This window comes from Leuciscus leuciscus (genome assembly GCF_965113295.1).
Source record: "Leuciscus leuciscus genome assembly, chromosome: 5".
NCBI classification, from domain to species: Eukaryota; Metazoa; Chordata; class Actinopteri; order Cypriniformes; family Leuciscidae; genus Leuciscus; species Leuciscus leuciscus.
The window spans coordinates 39,806,342-39,827,485 of record NC_138729.1 but is presented as its reverse complement, the minus strand read 5'-3'; the positions used below and the strand labels follow the sequence as shown (position 1 = coordinate 39,827,485).

At 43.4% G+C, this 21,144-nt stretch overlaps 1 protein-coding gene across 2 annotated transcripts; it reads left to right on the top strand.

Annotated features, from left to right (window-relative positions):
• The first annotated feature begins 9,414 nt into the window (after nucleotides 1–9,414).
• LOC309498924 (uncharacterized protein) lies at nucleotides 9,415–19,786 on the top strand. Of its 2 annotated transcripts, none has more exons than XM_082169910.1 (7): nucleotides 9,415–9,736; nucleotides 10,154–10,203; nucleotides 10,309–10,641; nucleotides 10,788–10,867; nucleotides 11,366–11,426; nucleotides 18,115–18,558; nucleotides 18,679–19,786. In XM_082169910.1, the coding sequence occupies exons 2-7, from the start codon at nucleotides 10,185–10,187 to the stop codon at nucleotides 18,942–18,944; spliced, it is 1,203 nt and encodes a 400-aa protein (XP_082026036.1). In that variant the 5' UTR covers nucleotides 9,415–9,736; nucleotides 10,154–10,184; the 3' UTR covers nucleotides 18,945–19,786. The 2 variants fall into 2 exon arrangements, with proteins under 2 accessions (XP_082026036.1, XP_082026035.1); XM_082169909.1 differs by having other exon boundaries at nucleotides 9,418–9,736; nucleotides 10,176–10,203.
• The last annotated feature ends 1,358 nt before the right edge of the window (nucleotides 19,787–21,144 follow it).

Below are 21,144 nucleotides of genomic sequence, written 5' to 3'. Positions count from 1 at the left end.
TCCACAGCGGGCGGCTGGCCGGCCGTGATAGAGGTGGGGGATGCAGAGAGCGATGCACACGGGGAGAGATCCGGCATGCAAGCGCTCGCGGCAGATGCCTCCGGTGTTCTCTGTGAACGGCGCTTTTTACGGCGCGGCCCAGAAGAGAGAAGCGGAGGGGTCGGGATCCACGCTGAAAGATGCTAGGCGAGCCCGCAGGGTCGCCATAGACATCACTTCACATTCCGGGCAGCCGCCCAGGGAAAGCGCGTGGTCCGCGTGTGTCTGTCCCAGGCAGGAAACGCACAGGATGTGGCGGTCCCCGTCGCTGAGATCGGCTCGGCAGGAGCCGCATTTTTTGAAAAGAGGCATTTGCAACAACGCCTCGCTCTTTTAGATGCAAGCGTGTGTAACGTAACACGCGGTAATGAAAAGGATATTCGGCGCCGGATAGCGCAGCAGGAACGGCAGAGGAAGCGGCGAGATGGCCGGCTTGAAGCTCGTCCCGCTGAAAGCTCTTCGACGGCGCAGCTTCTCCGGAGAACAGCGAGGTGAGTGTCCACTTCGCTGAAGAGTTGAAAAATCAGAGAACAACCTCACGGGACTGCTTTTATAGCCTGTAGCCACGCCCATTCTGGCGGGACGTGACGCGCACGGGCGCCCGCGCCCTCATTGGTGCTTCGTCACGAGCAGGTCCTGGATAGGTTGCAGCAGTTGCTGCTGAGCAACCAATAGGCGCGCGAGCCGCTCTGCCTAGGTCTGCTTATGCAGCAATGCGTTTTAAACTTATGCAAAAATTAAGGATAATTTTTTGGCTTCAGTATTCTCGAGAAAAGGGTTTTTCCCGTAGCGTAAGCTAGCTTACGCAACACGAGAGTACTCTCGTAAGAGAACTGCGTTATGTATAGCGGCATGCTCACGCTGTTGTTGTTTCTTTCCAACATTATGGATCATGGCAAGCAGACTTTGGGACAAAAGGAGAAATAAAACGAGGATCAATATCAGCATGACGTTTTCGAGATGACGAGAGCTCCACGTCCGTGACAAACTTCGCCTTGACATAGAAGTGCAAATGTAGAGGTGAGCAAATCACAAAACTAATCAATGTTATAAAGCTCAACATGATGAAATGTTAGAATATGATCCGTATGTTATTCTAATGTTGATCTAGCTTACTGCTAGTCTCATACAGATAAACTAACACATAGAATAACATACAAACTATAAACAATAACAAATTAACACATTATAACTTTCAACACACTCAAATCCAGTGTGATAGTTTAGACCAAGTGAAACAGCGCTGCGTTACCTCTGTAACAATATTAGCTCAAAGGGGAAATATTAATAATAACTCATAATTACCAATTATGATTAATTATTAATATTTGGGTCAGTTAATTAGATTAACTTTGAGGTAAGATAAATTAATATTACAATCAATTAATCAGTTCCAAGAACTCTTTGATTATTCATTTATTCTAAGAAAAGTGTATCTTTCATGGTCACCGAAAAATAATTATTTCTTAGCATGTACAGCACTTAGAGCATGTAACAAGATCAAGATCGTAAAATGGACTTTGTTGCAAGCAGGCTCAGAAACCAAATACATAATTGTGCACAAGTTTTATTAACTAAATCACAAACATAACTAAACTAAACAAACATACATACATTCATACATACATGCATGTAAAATGGTGAGTGTTATGGAACCGGAAGCAGGAAATAGAACTATGGAAAATATCTATTTAACTATGAAAAGAACCATCAGTTTATCATTTTCAGAGCACCTCATTAAATTGATACTTCCATGGATACAATTCGTTGAAACCCACTCGTTGATGGGTCCGTGAGTGTCAAAAGTCACTGTACAAGTTGCAGTCGTTTTCTTCTCTGCTGAGTGGAGAAGATATGATGAACTTGCATGGTGGTTTCGAGCACATGGCTGTTGTGTGTCGAAGCCTGCTGCCCTGGCCTGCTGAGGGCACGCTGGACGGCACGGCATCCTGAAGTGCCGAGAAGTTTTTGTTCTAAGCATGCTCATTTGCAATGGCACGCTGGATTGGTTTCTGATGACGAAACTAAGAAAGATTCTTGTAATACTAATATGTTGCACAGCTATCGGCATATCATGTACACATTCATTTTGATCTTCAAAGTACCAATTTATAGAGACCAAAAATGGTATAAGTGGGGTACATTGACTGTTGGTTCTATAATAAAATACATAGTATCAAAAGATCATAGTATCAACAGATAATAGTATTAAAAGACACAACACATGACAGTAAATCATTCACAAAATGTTCTGGAATGCATGTTAATTTCATGTTAGTCAGTTCATCAATAAATAATGCAGGAGAGTCCGTTCAAGTATTGCAGCAGAGGCTCTGTCCACATTGCTAAAAGTCATGAAACTCCTTATCTGATCGTTGCCGGGGTAACTGAGATCTTCTTGCCCTGTTTGGGGGATGGGGCCACAGATTCCCAGAGTGAGTTCTAAATATCAGTTGTTAAGCTATAACTATACTTGTGTCTGACTTGTCTCAGTAATTACACCTCACAAGTTTCATTCGTCTAATAAACTGACCTGTGTGAGTATTATTCAGCACTTGCGGTTAAGTTAGTTCGGTAGAATGAAATGTCTTTATTCCTTTATATCCGTGGGACATTGTGGCGCTGATATCTGTCTCTCATTAGTAATTGCCCCCTGCTTCATTCCAAAGTCATGTTAAAAACAACAATGTATTCACATCCATAAACATTATTAGATCCTTCGGCATGACGGCAAGTTCCATAATTCCGCTTATGCGTCATCAACATACGCCTTTGTTATTGTAAGAGGTTAGCGACCCCTAGCGGCGAAAAAAAATTACATATTGTAGCTTTAAGTGCATTATTTTTGTGCATGAGTACTTTTTAATTCAGCAGATGGAACAATTTTCACAGCCCCATCATCAACCAGAGAACACTTGCCAAGCCATTCCCCTTAAATGCTAAATGAAGGTTTGATAAGTGTAATCTGTTCAAGATTTTATTCTTGTTTATCAAGGACCATTAAACCGGCAACAGGTGAATAACAGTATTAGTGAATAAGTTGGTGCTATTTAAAAGTGCACTCAGTCAGTCCTTAACACCTTAATTAAGCCTAAAAAATGCAGATAATCTGTCAATCTGTTCATCAAGGGCAAACTCTCTGAGTATCTTAGTTTATGAACTTTCTCAAAAGACATCAGTTATGTTTGCTTCACAGAGACATATTTTTAAAAGATATTTCATATCTGAAATCAACATTTTCATAAAAGCTATAGTAAATGTCTGCAAGTAAGCATCTCACCTGGACTATTCAAACATAAATATTCGCCATGTGTATGATTTAGTTTCCTCAGTCATAATGATGTGTTTGTGCCTTCAGTCTCTCCAGGTTGTTGGCACAGTGTGGTGGTTGTGTGCTTTCTGTGAAAGGGATGAATTTGAACTTTTACCCTTGATATTATTTGATTCTTGATATTTAATACTGCACTCCTTTTATGGGGCTTTTAGTTGTTGGTGATGCATTGCCTATTTTAAGGTCAAGTGCTGATGCTTACTGCATGTTGAGACACTAACGTGTTACATTTGCTGCTTTTGGTTTTTAACTAAAAACGCATCTCTCTTTGTGCAATTTTCAAAAGTGAACAAAGAGAGATGCGTTTTTAGTTAAAAACCATAAGCAGCAAATGTAACACGTTGGTGTAAAGGTTGCTGTCTCAAAGCCTCAAGCAATGTGCTTGACTTTTAACTGTTGTAACTAAAACCTTACTTAATAGTAAACATATACTTTTACGTTTAGTTTAGTTAAATCTGTAAATTTTTCCAGTAAATTTCACTGGATTATAATTTTTTTTTACATTGTACAGGAGTCTCAAAGGCTATATTCTGTGGAATTTTCAGGACCAAAAAATGTTTGTCCAATCATTGCATTTGGTCCAAATGCAATGATACGATGTCCTACACTCAAAAAAATTAATTGTTGAATGAACGTGATTTAATCGTAGCACCCATTATGCATCCAATCAAATCAAGTAAACTTGGACTGCTTTGAATATTTTATATTGACACAATATTGATTTGTAGATTAAACATGATTTTAATATGTCAATGTAACTTCTTTGCAACTAATTGAATCAAAATGTTTGTATTGTGTTAGTCTAATAAAATATATTCTTATTCACTCAATGTTGGTGAAGCACTTCTATTCAACAAAATTCTGCCTTGTTACATCAACTTGTTAATGTCTAGTTCATGTATGGTTTTGGTTGTTTAATGAATATCTCTTGTTTCAATTAGATTTGTTTTAGATGACAGCACTAAGAAGCATGACATTACCATAACCAAAACTTCAGTAATCTACAAAAAAAGCACAGAAAACATGTAAACAATTAAATTTTTAACATTTTTAACTTTAACATGCACCAATTAAGTTTAAATGGCTTTCTTCACTTTAAGTCTCCTATCCATTTGATTGTTTGTAACAGAATGTATAAGAAACAATTAGCTAACAAAATCTTGGCTCTTGAGAAAACTGATCCCCAAGCAACGCTTGTACACTGCAAAAAATGCTTTTCTTACTTAGTATTTTTGTTTTGTTTCCAGTCCAAATATCTAAAAATTCTTAAATCAAGAAGCATTTACTAGAGAAGTAAAATGACATAAGAAATTCTATTTTGTTTTAAGGTAAAAAGAAAGTACTTTAAGTAATTTTGGCTTAAAACAAGTAAAATTATCTGCCAATGGGGTAAGCAAAAAAATCTGAATAAGAATGGAAAACAAGAAAAAAAATCTGAATTCGAAAAAAAACAAGATTTTTTTGCTTACCCCATTGGCAGATAATTTTGCTTGTTTTAAACAAAAATTACTTAAAGTACTTACTTTTTACCTTAAAACAAAATAGAATTTCTTATGTCATTTTACTTCTCTAGTAAATGCTTCTTGATTTAAGAATTTTTAGATATTTGGACTGGAAACAAAACAAAAATACTAACTAAGAAAGCATTTTTTGCAGTGTAGGTCTTTAACGCCCTTTTGTTCTTAAAACTTCAAAAAATACATATACATAAGAAACTCCAAGTGCATTTTGTTTGACTTAAAAGTCTTGTTCAAGGTTACTTGCTCCAGAAGCTTGTTTTAGAGAAATTGTGCCATTAATAACAGTTGTCCACATATCTACGGAACACCAGAACTGCAGAACTCCAATAGTGCTTTCTGTTTGACTTTTCTGTCTTTTTCAAGCTCACTTACTCCAAACGCTTGTTTCTGAGAAACTGTGCCTTTGACAACATCTGTCCATTTAGATTTAGAAAGATCTTTTGCAAGACTTCAAAAGTGCATTTGAGCTCTGGTGGGTAGCTCAGGTTCAAATAGTATATCAGTCCAAAAAACAGAGCACAAGCCTGTGCAATGCTACTCAAGTCACTGAGGACTTAACACCACACTTTCAATTAGGACACCAATGTCTGCTGGGTCATCGTCAGGCAGTGCTCCCTCCTTCAGTATGACATACACTCCCATCACAATTTGCTCCATGGTACTTTGTGACTCAATGTCTGAATCCTGTGGGACGAAATACATGAAAGATCACAAACTCAAATATTTATTACAAGAATTGCACACTTACACACTCACTGGTCTCTTTATTAGGTACACCTGTAAAGTAAACTTCAATCCAATACGCTGATTTCACGCAGCCGCCATTTTGAAATCGAAAGTGAGGCTCCGGTGGGAAGAACCCCGGAAGTAAAGATAAACAACAATGCCTTGGACTACCAACCTGAAGCTGCTGCTGCGATTTACACTATTGGATGGTAATATCCAATATAGGATATGTATATAGTTCATTCCTGCTTCTTTTTTTACTTTCTGAATTATATATAAAAAACAATTTTTATTTATAAATGAATTTCACTGTATATAGTCTAAAGTATGAAAGAAATGTATGTACAGTTTTAGAATAACTCATTTTATACATTAAACACAACAACACGCCATCGCATTCACGACTCTCCTGTGATTAAAGGCGACACTTCCGGGTTTTCTTCCCACCGGAGCCTCGCTTTCAATTTCAAAATAACGGCTGCGTGAAATCAGCGTATACAGGAGCTAATTCTACTATGTTTATTATTGAGGTCACATTGGGTGCTGGAGTGTTATTGCAGTGCATTGTATTATAATATTGTTGCCTCTGAGTGAGTTCATGTAATGTAACAGCACAGCGCTTCTGGGTTGTACGTCACACGCATCACACGCATCACACACTTGACCAGCGTTGGCCAATAGTGAGCCTACGTTCTGATGTACAACACAGAAGCGCTGCACTGTTACACTACGTGAACTCACTCAAGAGGCCCACATAGAAGAAAATTTATAGTTGAATAAAGTCGTTATTTTAGTTTTTTTGGCGCACAAAAAGTATTCTCGTCGCTTGATAAACTTTCCAACCTGATGACATAATGCGTGGCGCATCTTAGAGATGGTACAAGACGGGCATTTGTGGTTAAAAAGTATATAATCATCTTTTTTTATTTTAGAAAATGACAGATCATTTCGCTAGATAAGACCCTTATTTCTCGGCCGGGATCGTGTCGAGCCTTTGAAGCTGCATTACTACTGACATCTGGACCTTCAAACCATTGGTTGGTTGCCATTGAAGTCCATTATATGGAGAAAAATCCTGTTTTCCTCAAAAACATTAATTTCTTTTCGACTGAAGAAAGAAAGACATGGACATCTTGGATGACATGGGGGTGAGTAAATGATCAGGAAATTTTAATTTGAAAGTGAACTAATCCTTTAAAGGTGCTCTAAGCGATGTTGGGTGATGTCACTTATTGTTGACGTTCTAGGTATTGTCAAACAAAACCCTCCTTCCTCCTCATCCCGTCCCCTCCCTCCCGTGCTTCTTGAAACAGTCATGAACCATTTAGAAAAACCAAACTGGATTTACACACCTGTTCAGCAAAAACAGAGCCACCTGAATGTCGGATCGGAAGCCCTTCTGCCGGCGGAGTTCTCACCACCTTTTGAATGCTTTTCCGATGTAAATTCGGGACTTTGCGTGTTCCTTCTCCTTTTCCCTATTCTTTATGTGTTCATCGCAATGTCGTCTCTTTGGTCGTGTGTCGGCCATATCAAAATTCTCAAGAATATAACATTTTAACTTAAGTCGTTTTCGTTGTCTAGGACATCTCTCCTCTAGCTAACTTCCCTCTTCATGCTTCTCTCTCCTCCAACACCCCAACCCCCACCCCCACCCCCCAAATCATTCTTGTCGGTTATTGGCTGGAACACTGTTAGTTATGTTTCGTGGTCCAGGCTGGGCCAGTTTGTTTTTCTTGCCGTTTGTGGAGCCTGGGCTGTCTACAGTGACAGTGTTTTTTTTTACAGTGTGTTAAGGGGACAGGCAGCTTGCGGATAGTGAGGAGATGTTTGCTGTCTGTGACGTGCTTCGGCCTAAAAAATGTGTGACATCGCTTAGAGCACCTTTAATGGACATGACTCATGACTGCTCAGGCTGTTTTCTCCTAGTCAGCAGGAAATGACTACCACGACCATTCAGTCCATCTTACATTTTCTAACAGCCACACATAAGCTAAGAGTGAAATTAATAATTTAAACCTAAAAGTATTTCTTCCAGAAAAGATGTTTCATATTACTAATGACCTGCATTATTCATATGGTTTTGACTGTGATTGCAATCACTCAAACCATTTAATATGCATCATTTGCATTTATATGACAGACTTCTCTAAATTTCTTCTTTGTCCCCATCTGTCAAAGATGACAATGCATGCGCCCGGTTATAGTCATCATTTAGAGCAGCGGAAACTGAGCGTTCTTTAGCGCACATATAGGTCTCTGCATTCCAGTTTGTTTATAATGGGCTGCATTTAAATGATCTGCCAAATAGGAGGCTCCACACAAATAAACCCATAACACCTTATTGCTCTCTAAATGCACCACTCTAGCACTTGGCGGTGTTTATATGTTGGTTTCTGGTTATTTTGGGGTATTTAATAGCACAATTAATGTCTGCTGTTCTTTGCATTTAGTGATCAGACTCATACCTGGTGTCTATGTGAACATACCAGGTCTGTACTGCCATCTAGTGGTGTGGGGAAGCATGAAGTAAAACAAATTCTTTGTGAATGATCACATATGGATTGGTATTGCAAAACCACCAGTGTGTTTATTTGTATTTTATTTGGTTTAACCACAGCGCACATCATTGCTTCATAAATGCAATCCCCCCCACATTTTCTTCATTCACAAATGAACCACTACTCTGTGCACCTATGCTGCGAGTCGCCCAATGATCTGTGACTTTGCTTTAGAAGTTTAGCTGGCAGAAAAAAATTAAACATTGTTCTGTGTGACATTAATGTTAATACTCAGTGTTAATGAAATAAACTCAGTGTATTGCTCAAAACAACAGACTGCTGCTATGAACTTCACTACAATGTAAATACATTCTCTCTGCACTGTCCAGTGTGTCGCGCAGTTTTGGTACACATATTTCAAGAGTTGGTCAGCTAAATAAAACAGGCAGTGTGCCAAATATGTAGGCTATGGGTAGTTGTGACAGCAGATGCCATGTAAATTATTACTGAATATGATAAATAATATGCTCTTTTCAGTAGGCTACTATCTAGATAAAGCCTCCAGCATCCACTGCGGCTTATCATAATAATGTTACTGTCATAATAATCATCCTGATATCCATCCACTGTATTTACAACTGTGAAGTCAGGAAATCCTGGACTAAATGACACAATAATAACATGACACAATAATAACAAACATTTTATTTTCACAATTACTCTGAATATAAATAAATTAATATTCATCCTGCCTGAATTGCAACAGTTTAATGTCTTTTTGCAAAAAGGGTCAAAGAGTTAGTGACAGTGACACTAAAAAACACTCTGAATCATTGGAACACATGATAGCCATGCAGGAAAAGGATGAGAGGTGTGTTTGACAGGTCTAGATTTAAACATAATTTGAGAGATGAATTTCACTAGTTTTTACCTTTTACTTTGTTCCTGGTGGTTCAAAAGCAATGACAGGAATGTGCTTTGCTGCATTTTTGGCATTGTTCACATTTTTAGGTTATGACACATCTCATGGGCCATCAGTTGACAAATATCTTATTTTTGGGGTTGGGCAGAGTGGAGAGATAGAACATGGATGTTGGATGTATAGAAGTCATACACAGAATTAGGTAAACTTTGAAGTTTTTCAAGTTCAATCCAAAAAACAGTTTCTGAAACATAAACTATCCAACAAGGCAAGCACACTGAAGATTAAGCAACATATCAAACCAGGCATCCAAATTCATTTTGAGTTGGCTAACGAAACCCCTTTCATTCTGATGAAGGACATCCAAATAACCTGATAAAAAAAACACAGATAAATAGAAAATCTCCTATAATGAATGTGAGGATATAAACAGCAGAAGCATATTGCGGTTTTATATTCTGGGAGTGCAAGTGAAAGCAAGTGTACTTTCAGTAAAAGTGAAAGAGATTTGAATGCTCAACTAGTGTGACAGGGTTCACAGTCAACAGCAGGAAAGGCGAAAACTACTCTGAACAATTACAACAAAATCACATACAGAATTATATAAACAAAACTTTTTTTGGGACACAAAACTTGTGAGAGCTTCAGGTCCTCTGCACATTATTCAACTGAGACTGGAGATATTTCGACAGAAAAGGTAAAGCAACAAGCCCTGGGTCTGTTCACACACACACACACACACACACACACACGCACACGCACACGCACACGCACACGCACACAGTGTTGTTTAAAATGTGAACGAATGGAAAAGTCTTTGAAAGTAGACACTATGCAACATCTTAAAATGTGGCATTATTGTGTGAGACACACAAAAAAAACTATTCTGTCCATGATTCATGATACAAACATTCTGCTGTTAACAATAATAAGACTTATTGTGTTACTGTGACAATGATGTACATTTCAATACTTAAAGACTGTAATAATCAGCACAAAACCGGTCATAAGCAGACAATTAATGATTTTATTACTATAGTTGTTGATATTAGTAATTTTTTTGTGATGCTGTGATTTTGAGTGGTTAGATGGAAATGTTTTATTTCTTCAACAGCTTTTTTTCTCCCTATATTTAGGAGAGAATAATGGCATCTGCAAGCAGCAGTAAGGCTTACAATTCTGTCACATGATATTATTTCATTAACACACAAAATATAGCATAATTTAGGTCATGTATACAAGTCCATGTGTTTCTCTCTTCCTTCACAGACGAGTTTCGTCTTATTGTCCCTAATGATTCTCAGAGTGCTGAGGTCAAACTGGGGTCTGATGTCACCATACCATGTCATCTGTCTCCTGAAATCAGTGCTGTTGACATGGAGATCAGATGGTTTAAGGAGACAGACTGTGCTTGTCTCTATAAGAACAGAGAGGTGATAGAAGGAAGGAACTACGAGGGCAGAACAGGTCTGTCCACTAAAGAGCTAAACAGAGGAAATGTTTCCTTGAACTTCAGAGAGTTTAGAGAATCAGACATAGGGGTTTACCTGTGTCAGGTCATCAGTAAAGACAGAGCAGAGGAAATAACAATAGGATTAGAAGGTGAGCATCCAATAACTTCACACATCAGCTCAATGTCCTCAACATCTCTTACCAGAAAGAAATGAACCTAGAGGTGATCAGTCAACTGATACACCAAATCCAATAAAACACATGCTCATGCTTTAAATTATGTCTTGTTCCCTCAGCAAGGGAAGATTCTGATGGCAAACCAGTAAATCAGCCATCAAAGACTCAAGGTAGACAAGTTAATCTGACACTTCATGAGGTAAGTCGACTTAAGAACTACTATACATTAACCATTAACATAATGTAATTGCTTTAATGCATTACTGTTTCCCAGACTTATCCTCAGTTTTTTTATAGCTATATTTGATTTAACCATTATGCACAGGGATCCTAAATCCCACACAAAATCCCACCTCAGCAGGATTCATTATAAGCAGCTGTTTTGCTGTCCTTAATAGATTTTTATTTAATTTAATTGTATGTGCCCAGTATTTACTTACACTTTATATTGTAAGCAAGTGTAAATCAGGTCATAAATGTGATCTAATTAGAAAATGGATGTAAGACATGATTGTTTGACATGATTGTCTAAAGTACCAAAAGTAATATGAATCAGCTCTAATCAGAAGTGACTCTAAAATCAATAACATCAGCTCTATATGGTCATAGTATGGTCAAGACATTTTTGGTTACTGATTCCATGCGTAACTGTAGAAACATAATGGACTCTTAAGACTCTTTTTCTTTACTTCCACAGTCAAATAGAACATGTGAGGAGAATCAGAGAATGAAAATGGAGGAATCTGCTTTAATGACAGGTGAGTGTTGTTAAAGTTCACTATGTTTGTGTGTTATAAATCAGGACAGACACATTAGGGAGTGTTACAAGGTCTGACAGTGCTGCTCCACCACAGCTCTCAAAGAAATTAAAAAGAAATTTGGGTTTAGAACATAGAACACCTCAACCCCGCAGACTGGACAGAGGTACCCCTGAGTCTCATCTCCCACTCTGAAACTTATATATACATAAACCTCCAGGCAAGGAGTACTATTAAAGAATACATTTATTTAAACATAACTTGATTTGATTTGGAGATCAAACAGAAAAGCTTCTGGAGAGGGAAAGGCAAAAACAAAAAACAAAAGTAGCCAGGTAACGTCTCGGTTACGTATGTAACCCTCGTTCCCTGAGTAGGGAACGGAGACGTTACGTCGGATGACGACGAATGGGGTTTCGCTTAGAAAGCCTGTCATCTTCGAGTATATAAAACGAGCCTATGGCAATGAAATGCCATGGGTCTGCGGAATTTGCATTGCGTAACTCCGCCCCACCCTGGGGGTATATAAGGAAGTACGCTGCAACATGCAGATATGTCTTCGCTGAGGAGCCGAGACTGAACTCAGGCGTTCCAGCGGTACAGCGGAAGTGGCAGGGAGACGTAACGTCTCCGTTCCCTACTCAGGGAACGAGGGTTACATACGTAACCGAGACGTTCCCTTTCGTTGTCACTCCGAGTTACGTCGGATGACGACGAATGGGGTTCCCAGTGTAATCACGCCACCTCCCGACTGTCTTCCAGTGCCCTGCGTAAGTGTGAGCTCCCTGTCGTGAGACTGGCACGGACGAAGGACTCCTACTTAACATGGGATTAAACCAAGGTACACTGGGAAGCATATCTCAGTGGAAATATGCAATCATGCCCAACCCGAAGGGGGGGGACTTGGAATACCCATATGACCCAGGAGGGCTGCATATGGAGAACACTGGGGTATCCAGCCGCAGGTGGAATATTTCAACCCCAGGGGTGGCAAGGTGGCTTGCCAAGGGAAAGACACATGCTCAGAGAGGCTTACAGTGGAAATACACATGTGGGGGTCACCCAGAGGGGGAACCATGCACATGGAGGCACCTAGCCAAGCGCGAAAGCTGCCGGTGGCAACTCTGGCGATGACATCGTTAGTGCTGGAGGAGACTCAGGGCTTATGAGGCTCACCTGAGGAATAATCGCACGTATCCCATCCGAGGAGAGGAATGGCGAGCAAGCGAAGACACCTGAGCAGAATCTATTACCGGCTAGTTGAAGCGAGTACATGAGAAGAAACTGGCTCCACTCGGAGATTGTAGAATCTCGCGAATGTGTTAGGTGTCGCCCAGCCTGCAGCTCTGCAGATGTCTGTTAGCGAGGCGCCATGCGCTAGAGCCCAAGAGGATGCCACACTCCGAGTGGAGTGGGCCGTCACACCAAGGGGGCATGGTCGACCTTGCAGCTGGTAAGCCAAAGCAATGGCGTCCACTATCCAGTGAGACAACCTTTGCTTGGAGAGAGCCTTTCCCTTCAGCTTCCCACCATGACAGACAAAGAGCTGGTCAGAGTTCCTGAAACACTGCGTTCTGTCTACGTAAGCACGGAGGGCGCGTACTGGACAGAGCAGTGCCAAGGCTGGGTCTGCCTCCTCCAAGGGCAGCGCTTGCAGGTTCCCCACCTGGTCTCGAAAGGGTGTGGTGGGAACCTTGGGCACATATCCAGGCCGGGGTCTCAGGATCACGTGAGAATTAGCCGGCCCGAATTCCAGGCACGCTTCGTCAACCGAGAATGCCTGCAGGTCCCCTACCCTCTTGATAGAGGCCAATGCAACCAGGAGCGCTGTCTTCATAGACAGGAACTTAAGCTCCACTGATTGCAGAGGCTCAAAGGGAGCACTCTGCAGGGCAGTTAAAACCACTGAGAGGTCCCAAGAGGGAACGAGAGGAGGGCGAGGAGGATTCAGTCTCCTCGCTCCTCTCAGGAACCTGATGATCAGGTCGTGCTTTCCAACGGACTTACCTTCGACTGCGTCGTGATGTGCGGCAATGGCGGCAACATACACTTTCAGGGTGGAGGGAGACAGCCTACGCTCCAACCCTTCTTGCAGGAAGGAAAGCACGACACTGATCGGGCATTTCGTGGGTTCTTGATGTTTAGAAGAACACCAGTTGACGAAGAGGTTCCACTTCAACGCATAGACATGTCTCGTGGACAATGCTCTAGCGGAAGTGATGGTAGCCACCACCGCTGGTGGTAGGGTACTCAAACCTACCTCGTCCCGTCCAGGAGCCACACGTGGAGGTTCCAAAGATCGGGATGAGGGTGCCACAGGGTGCCCCGTCCCTGAGAAAGCAGGTCCTTCCTCAGAGGAATAGGCCAGGGAGGTGCTGTCGCGAGGAGTACTAGTTCTGGGAACCAGGTGCGGTTGGGCCAATACGGGGCAACCAATATTACCTGCTCCTCGTCCTCCCTGATCTTGCGCAAAGTCTGCGCAAGAAGGCTCACTGGGGGAAACGCATACTTGCGTGGGCCCCGCGGCCAGCTGTGCGCCAGTGCATCCGTGCCGAGCGTGCCCTCGGTCAGGGAATAAAACAGGTCGCAATGGGACGAGTCGTGGGAGGCAAACAGATCTATCTGAGCGTCCCCGAACTGATCCCAAATCAGCTGGACCGACTGGGGATGGAGTCTCCATTCTCCAGCGAGAGGCCGAAGCCGAGACAGCTCGTCGGCCGCACGGTTCAGCTCTCCTGGGATATAAATGGCTCGAAGCGACCTCAGATGCTTCTGACTCCATATGAGGAGGTGGCGGGCGAGTTGCGACATACGGCGGGAGCGTAGACCACCTTGACGGTTGATGTACGCTACTGTGGCGGTATTGTCTGATAGGACTAGTACGTGTTGACCCCTGAGCAACGCCCGGAAGCGGTGCAGGGCAAGGCGTACAGCCAGCAACTCGAGGCAATTGACATGCCAAAGGCGTTGGGGACCTGTCCAGGAGCCCGCGGCAGCATGTCCATTGCACATGGCGCCCCAGCCCGTGGTGGAGGCATCCGTTGATACAACATGCCTGGAAGCTCGTTCTAAGGGCACTCCGGCCCGTAGAAAACTGAGGTTCGACCACGGGGTGAAGGTCTGACGGCAGGCCGGAGTCACTGGGACTCGGAGCGTGCCGTGTTGCCATGCCCACCTCGGGACTCGATCGCGAAGCCAAAGCTGAAGCGGTCTCATATGAAGCAATCCGAGCGGCGTTACTGCGGCTGCGGATGCCATATGCCCCAGGAGCCTCTGAAAGAGTTTCAGTGGGACCGCACTCTTGCCCTCGAATTGACGAAGGCAAGTCAGCAGTGACTGCGCGCGCTCGCTCGTAAGCTGCGCGCACATGGCGACCGAGTCGATATCCATACCGAGAAAAGAGATCCTCTGCACGGGGCAGAGTTTGCTCTTCTCCCAGTTGACCCGAAGGCCCAGACGAGCTAGGTGCCGGAGCACTAGGTCCCTGTGTTCGCAAACCTGGTCTCGAGAGTGAGCTAGGATCAGCCAGTCGTCGAGATAGTTCAGGATGCGAACCCCGTGTTCCCGAAGGGGAACAAGGGCTGCCTCGACGACCTTCGTAAAGACGCGAGGAGACAGGGCTAGCCCGAAAGGGAGAACCGCGTACTGGTATGCCTGCCCCTCGAAAGCAAACCGTAAGAACGGTCTGTGTCGAGGAAGAATGGAGACATGGAAGTAGGCGTCCTTCAGGTCGATCGCTGCAAACCAATCCTGTGGCCGCACGCATTCGAAAATGCGTTTGGCCGTGAGCATCTTGAACGGCATCCTGTGAAGAGAGCGGTTCAAAACGCGCAGGTCCAGGATTGGTCGTAACCCACCGGTTTTCTTCGGTACAATGAAGTAAGGGCTGTAGAAGCCGGACCTCATTTCGGCTGGAGGGACAATCTCGATCGCACCCTTCGCCAGTAGGGTGGCGAACTCCGCTCTCATGACAGGGGCATTGCCACCGACCATAGTGAAGCGGACTCCCCTGAAGCAGGGAGGAGACCGCGCGAACTGAATCGCGTAGCCGAGCCTGATGGTTCTCGCGACCCGGCGGGACAGTCTGGGAGGCTCTAGCCAGGCCTCCAGAAACTGCGCCAGCGAACCACAGACGTACCGTCGGAGGTGCAGCGAGGCGGAATGACCGGCCCAGGCAAGGGTGGCATAGCGGCCCTGTGCGGGGGCACGGTCATTAGCCGCGTCCTGCCAGAGGAGGACCAGCGTCCCACGGGGGCGTGCTCTGGCAGGGGTCTGGCGACAGAGGGGGATGAGAGGAGCGTGGCCCGTGGGCGGCGCGTGCTGTCATCCATAGCCTCTTGGGGCTCAGAGAAAGAGCATCAGTTCTTTTGAATGAGATTCTCACCCAGCCCTCCACCGGGGGAAGGAGTGGTCCTGCTACCAGCTCCTGAAAGAACTGAGCCCTAACTCCAGGCTACCTGTCTCAGGAGTGCTGCTTAGCCAGGTGTTAGCCGGCTAAGGGCAAGGACAGGCGGTGCCAGCCTCCAGCGACCTCCTCGTGCTCGGGCCGGGAAGGGTCGAGGGGAGGAGCCGCATGGAAGCGGCGTCGGCGGGAAGCAGACTAAGGAGACCACACGGACGGATGACCGTCAGTGCAGAAGCCTGAGTCCGCTTCTGGAGTAATCGAAGGCTGTTGGGCGCAGTCCTCAACCACACCGCCGACCAAGCTGCCCGTCTCAAGAGTGCTGCTTAGGCTGGCGTGGCAGTCTAAGGGGCGGAGACGGGCAGCGCCGCCCTCCTGCGACCGCCTCCTGCTCAGGGCCAGTGAAGGCCCGAGGGGAGGAGCCGCATGGAGGTGGCCTCGGCGGGAAGCAGACTAAGGAGACCGCACGGACGGATGACCGTCGGTGCAGAAGGCCTCAGTCTGCTTCTGGGGGGGGGTCAAAAACTGTAGGGTACAGTCCTCAACCACACCGCCGAGGAGCCCAGCATGGGACATGAGGGAGCTGAGAAAATGAATTCTCAGACCCCCTCACATCAACCTGGCTGAGCCCATGTCTGGACCACTCTAGTGGACACCACCTGACCCAGGATCACGCAGGTACCGATGTCGCCCGAGAGCGAGGTCAGTAGTTTGCGCGGCGGAACGACCAGGCCGGGCATGGGAGGCATAGCGTCCCAGCAAGGGGGCGTGGTCGAGTTTCCGCGTTCTGTCAGTGTTGGCCAGGGAAGGACTAGCGTTCCACTGCGGCCGGTTCTGACAGAACTCCCGAGTCAGCACTGCCTCGAAGGCGAAGGCGACACACAGCACTGCATGCCTGTGCCACAATAGTGACAGAGAACATACAGCCCATGATCGCCATGCGATCGAGTGCAGCGAAGGCGGAGGACGCCCGCGGGCCGCGAAAAGTCACGTGGACTCCCGCGGGCCGGAAGCGTCCTGATGCACATCCGGGAAGCCTACAGCGCTCGGGGGGAGGGCGGCGCCACTCCAGCCGATGCTTTCAGCTGCCCGGGAAAGCATGGCCATCAGCTCTGGATCTGACTCGACTAACACTGACACTCCAGAGGGAGGCAACGCAGTCGAATCCTCATTTCCAGAGGAATCAAGCCCGCCTTGTGATGCTGTGAGTGACATGACACCACCTGCTGGAGCCCCGAATGAAAACACTGGGTCCCTAAGAAGAACCAGGTACACACGGAAGCCCCACGGTTTGCGATGTGGAGGGGGGCGTGGCCCGAGGAATGCTCGTCGGTATTATGCCACACTGTAACCCTCAGATCACCCTGGCCACCAGCCAAAGTATCCCCTCTCGAGGAAGAGATAGATTGGGGTGTGGCAGAGGGGACTCTACCCACACGGGGATCATTGAGTCTCGATCTATAAACATCGCGATGGTCACGTTCCCGCAGAGAAAACGTGACTCACCCACGAGCGCTGCCGAGCGTGAATCAGCCCAACACGCGAAACAGCGCTCGTGACCGTTAGGCAGATGAATCACGCGCCCACATCCAGTAAATACACGGGCGAGCCGTCTTGAAAAAGACGTGCCGCGTGCAGCTCTTTTAGAGAGAGGAAAAGCTCAGCAGAGTGCTGAAGCGCCCAGGGAGAAACACACACACTGTCGGCAGATCACTGCACAGATCAGCAGCAGGCAATGCGATCTCGCTGGAATACGCCGTCACACCAACACACTGAAGAGCCGCTCGTCTCGTAGAGTGAAGATGATACAGAATAGCTTGTAGGAGTGAAGAAAACTCTTGGCTCCGAAGCGAAAACATATCTGCATGTTGCAGCGTACTTCCTTATATACCCCCAGGGTGGGGCGGAGTTACGCAATGCAAATTCCGCAGACCCATGGCATTTCATTGCCATAGGCTCGTTTTATATACTCGAAGATGACAGGCTTTCTAAGCGAAACCCCATTCGTCGTCATCCGACGTAACTCGGAGTGACAACGAAAGGGAACTATGGTTACACATCTTTACCTCGCTGGCTAACCACATAACTGGAGGAAGCATGGTAAAAAAAATAAACAGATAAACAGGCACCCTTCTCACAACATACGTGTTCACAACATACGTTTTTTTGGGGTTTTTTTACATTGCCTGAACCAGTCACATACATTTAATAAGTTATGTATCAGGGATATATTAAATACCATCTGGTAGATAAATGCAGACATCATTATGTGATTTCCTTTTTCAGAGCTTGAAGTGAATTATGTGAAGGTACTTCACCAAACGATATTCAGGCTTTTCAAAAATCAAGGGAAAAAACTGGAACAAACTGAACTACAGTTAAAGGCATCCAAGACTGACTTGGAAAGAGTCTTACAACAATTAGAAACAATCAGAGAAAAATCTGGTCTCCTAGAAAATAAAAAAGACCTTGATATGAAAGAATCACAGATGCAACAAATAGAAAAACAACTGCTACAAATAACCAAATACATTGAAGAGAAACAGAATCAGCTTGAGGAGAAAGACACACAACTGGAGGATATGAGCAAACAGAAAAGCGAGAAAGAGAAACTGCTGGAGAGCACAATCAAAGAGATGGAAACCAGTAAACAACAACTACAGACACTGAGACAGGAGCAAATGAGACAGCAGGAAATGATGGAGAAGAAAGAACAGTTGAGGATTTCAGGTAAGAAATTTGATAGATTATTTTACATTTAATTTTTTTATCAAGAACATATTAATATGGGTGTTTAAGGACAAAATCTTTTTGATCTAACAAATGGGATTGTGTTTTTGCTTCTCTCAGAGTTTAATGAAAAATCCAAATGTCTTGAAGAAACAAAATCTCTTCTAGAAGAAAGAGATGGAAAGATTAAAGATCTGGAGAAAGAGAAAGACAGACTTGATGAAGAACTTCAAGACAAAGACAGACGTCTTAAGGACATTAATGCCAAACTGATGCAAACAGTCAGAGAGGTTGAAAAGAAACAGAATCAGCTTCAGGGGAAACACACACAACTGGAGAACATGCACAAAATGATGAGTGAAAAAATGAGACGCCCAGAGAACTAATCGAAAGAGCTGGAAGCCAGTAAATGTCAAACAGAGGAACAGGAAACTAAAAGCACACATCTGGAGAAATAAAAACTGTGTTTTAGCCAGATTGTTTTTAAATACTACGGTGGCAGCTCCATTTTAAGGACATGCATTTGGGGTAGTGCTTTTTAAAATAATGACAATAATTGCAATGTTTCTGGTTGTGTTTATTTTGGTGGTAAGTGTATTTCATTTGTGGGTTGTTTTCATACTTTATCTGCTGCGCCTTTCCTATAAAATCTCAGTAAATGTGGTGTATAATCGTAAATTTGTGTGTGTCTCCCACTGATCTATATTAATGACAGTGGTGCGTCTCTTTTTATTTTACTTTTTTACATGTAACATGACATTGTTCATGTACATGTAACATGACGTACAGGTCAGATGACATTCCTGAGTTCAGGGCATTCGTGCAAGTCACTGGATGTGTAAATGGGGTAGCAGCTGTTTAGTTTACTTGTTAACTGTTTACTAGTTGACCCAGAAGTTGGCTATGCAAAAAGCAGCAAAAACTACAATTTGAAAATGGGCTGAACCCTGAAATAATAATAATATTAGTTGGCAAGCGTTTTTAGGGTGAACCCGATGGAAATAAATAACTAAGCATTTTTAAATGGTAGCACTTACTGTATCACTGGTTGTATCTCGCAAAGTTTAAATTTAGGGTACAAGAGGGCTAAAGGCAAACCTTAAGAATTGTTTTTGCTTTTCTATGCTCCCATAGTGTGTGACAAAAAAAAAAAAAAAAAAAAAATAGTTTGTATTGCACCTTTATGGAGCAACCGATTTTTTTGTGTGAAAATAAACCCTAAAAGTGATTTATTTTGTTAAAATTTTTTATAAATGTATGAGGTGGCTACAGAGGCCTTTTACCCCTCACATGGGGTGAAAGGCTCACCAGCATGGGTCAAAAGGCACACAGTATTGATACAAATACTTTAGCTAAAATAATATGTTTTTAATAGCTAATGTCTTAAGTTAATACTTGTTCAAAACAATCACTTTTGGAAAGTTTGTACTATTTTCTGTTTATTTTGATAAATAAAATGATTAATTTTTGTTCAACAAATATATGTAGTGGATTTTTTTCCTAAACCCTGACTATTTAGAATAAAACTGTTGCGTCTACTCATCGACACAGAGCGTCTACAAATCGACACTTAATAACCTTTTACTCTTGCTCTTGCGTCTTCAGTCGACAGCAGGCCGAGTTTCTTACTCTAACTTACTTGCTTCCCTAAACTGACCTGCTGCGCAGCAGAAATTAACAGACAGACATCAGCAAATGTCCTCCAAATGCTTTAATAACGGCCGGGAGAGTCTTCGAGCAGTTCTCAGAGAAACTCTCCCAAGAAGAATCAAGGCCGGAGGATCTCAGACAAATTCCATTGAGACTCCCACCGTAAAACACATATACAACAGTTTTTATAGAATCAAGAAAACAAATAAGACTAACATGTCACCTTCAATATGATTGGTTCATTTGGTTCAAAAGCCCCAACCTTTTTCCTCTGTCACTGGCACAAGCAAACTTTGTTTTAATGATGACTTCATTCGTTAATCACAAGATTCTAACAGACTGTCTAGTTTCATTTCCCAAACTTTGTTATTTTTACATATACATACACACACAGTCAAAGACACAAGTTTTCCATTGGTTTCATACAGTACATCCTGTTCCCATGTTAGATGTTAAAGTTATAAGGTTAGATAGATGTTAGAAACATGGTTAGTTTAATATACAGTTTAAAATTTCCACGACAGCTGCTGTCAAACCAAGGTTCTGAAAGCATTGATGGAGAGAGATCCCATAATAATATAATATAGATTTACAGCAACAATAAATTATATTTTATAATATGATATGATTAATATCATTTTGTGTGTGTGTGTGTGTGTGTGTGTGTGTGTGTGTGTGTGTGTGTGTGTGTGTGTGTGTGTGTGTGTGTGTGTGTGTGTGTGTGTGTGTGTGTGTGTGTGTGTGTGTGTGTGTGTGTGTGTGTGTATATATATATTATGGTTTCATTGTAAATATGGTGATTATCTCTAAGGTGGACACCCAACTTAATATATTATTTACCATCTGAATGTATCGTCAACAAATGGAAAAGTCAACCAGCTATTTATTATCATGTGGATTATTGTGCCCTTCGCACCAACAGCAGGTGTGCGTTTT

Bases quoted from the DNA above. Each gene is read 5' to 3' on its own strand.
- LOC309498924 (XM_082169910.1), top strand. The intron at 10,868-11,365 runs GTAAGTCGACTT...TTACTTCCACAG, and splicing joins TTAATCTGACACTTCATGAG to TCAAATAGAACATGTGAGGA. The intron at 18,559-18,678 runs GTAAGAAATTTG...TGCTTCTCTCAG, and splicing joins AGAACAGTTGAGGATTTCAG to AGTTTAATGAAAAATCCAAA.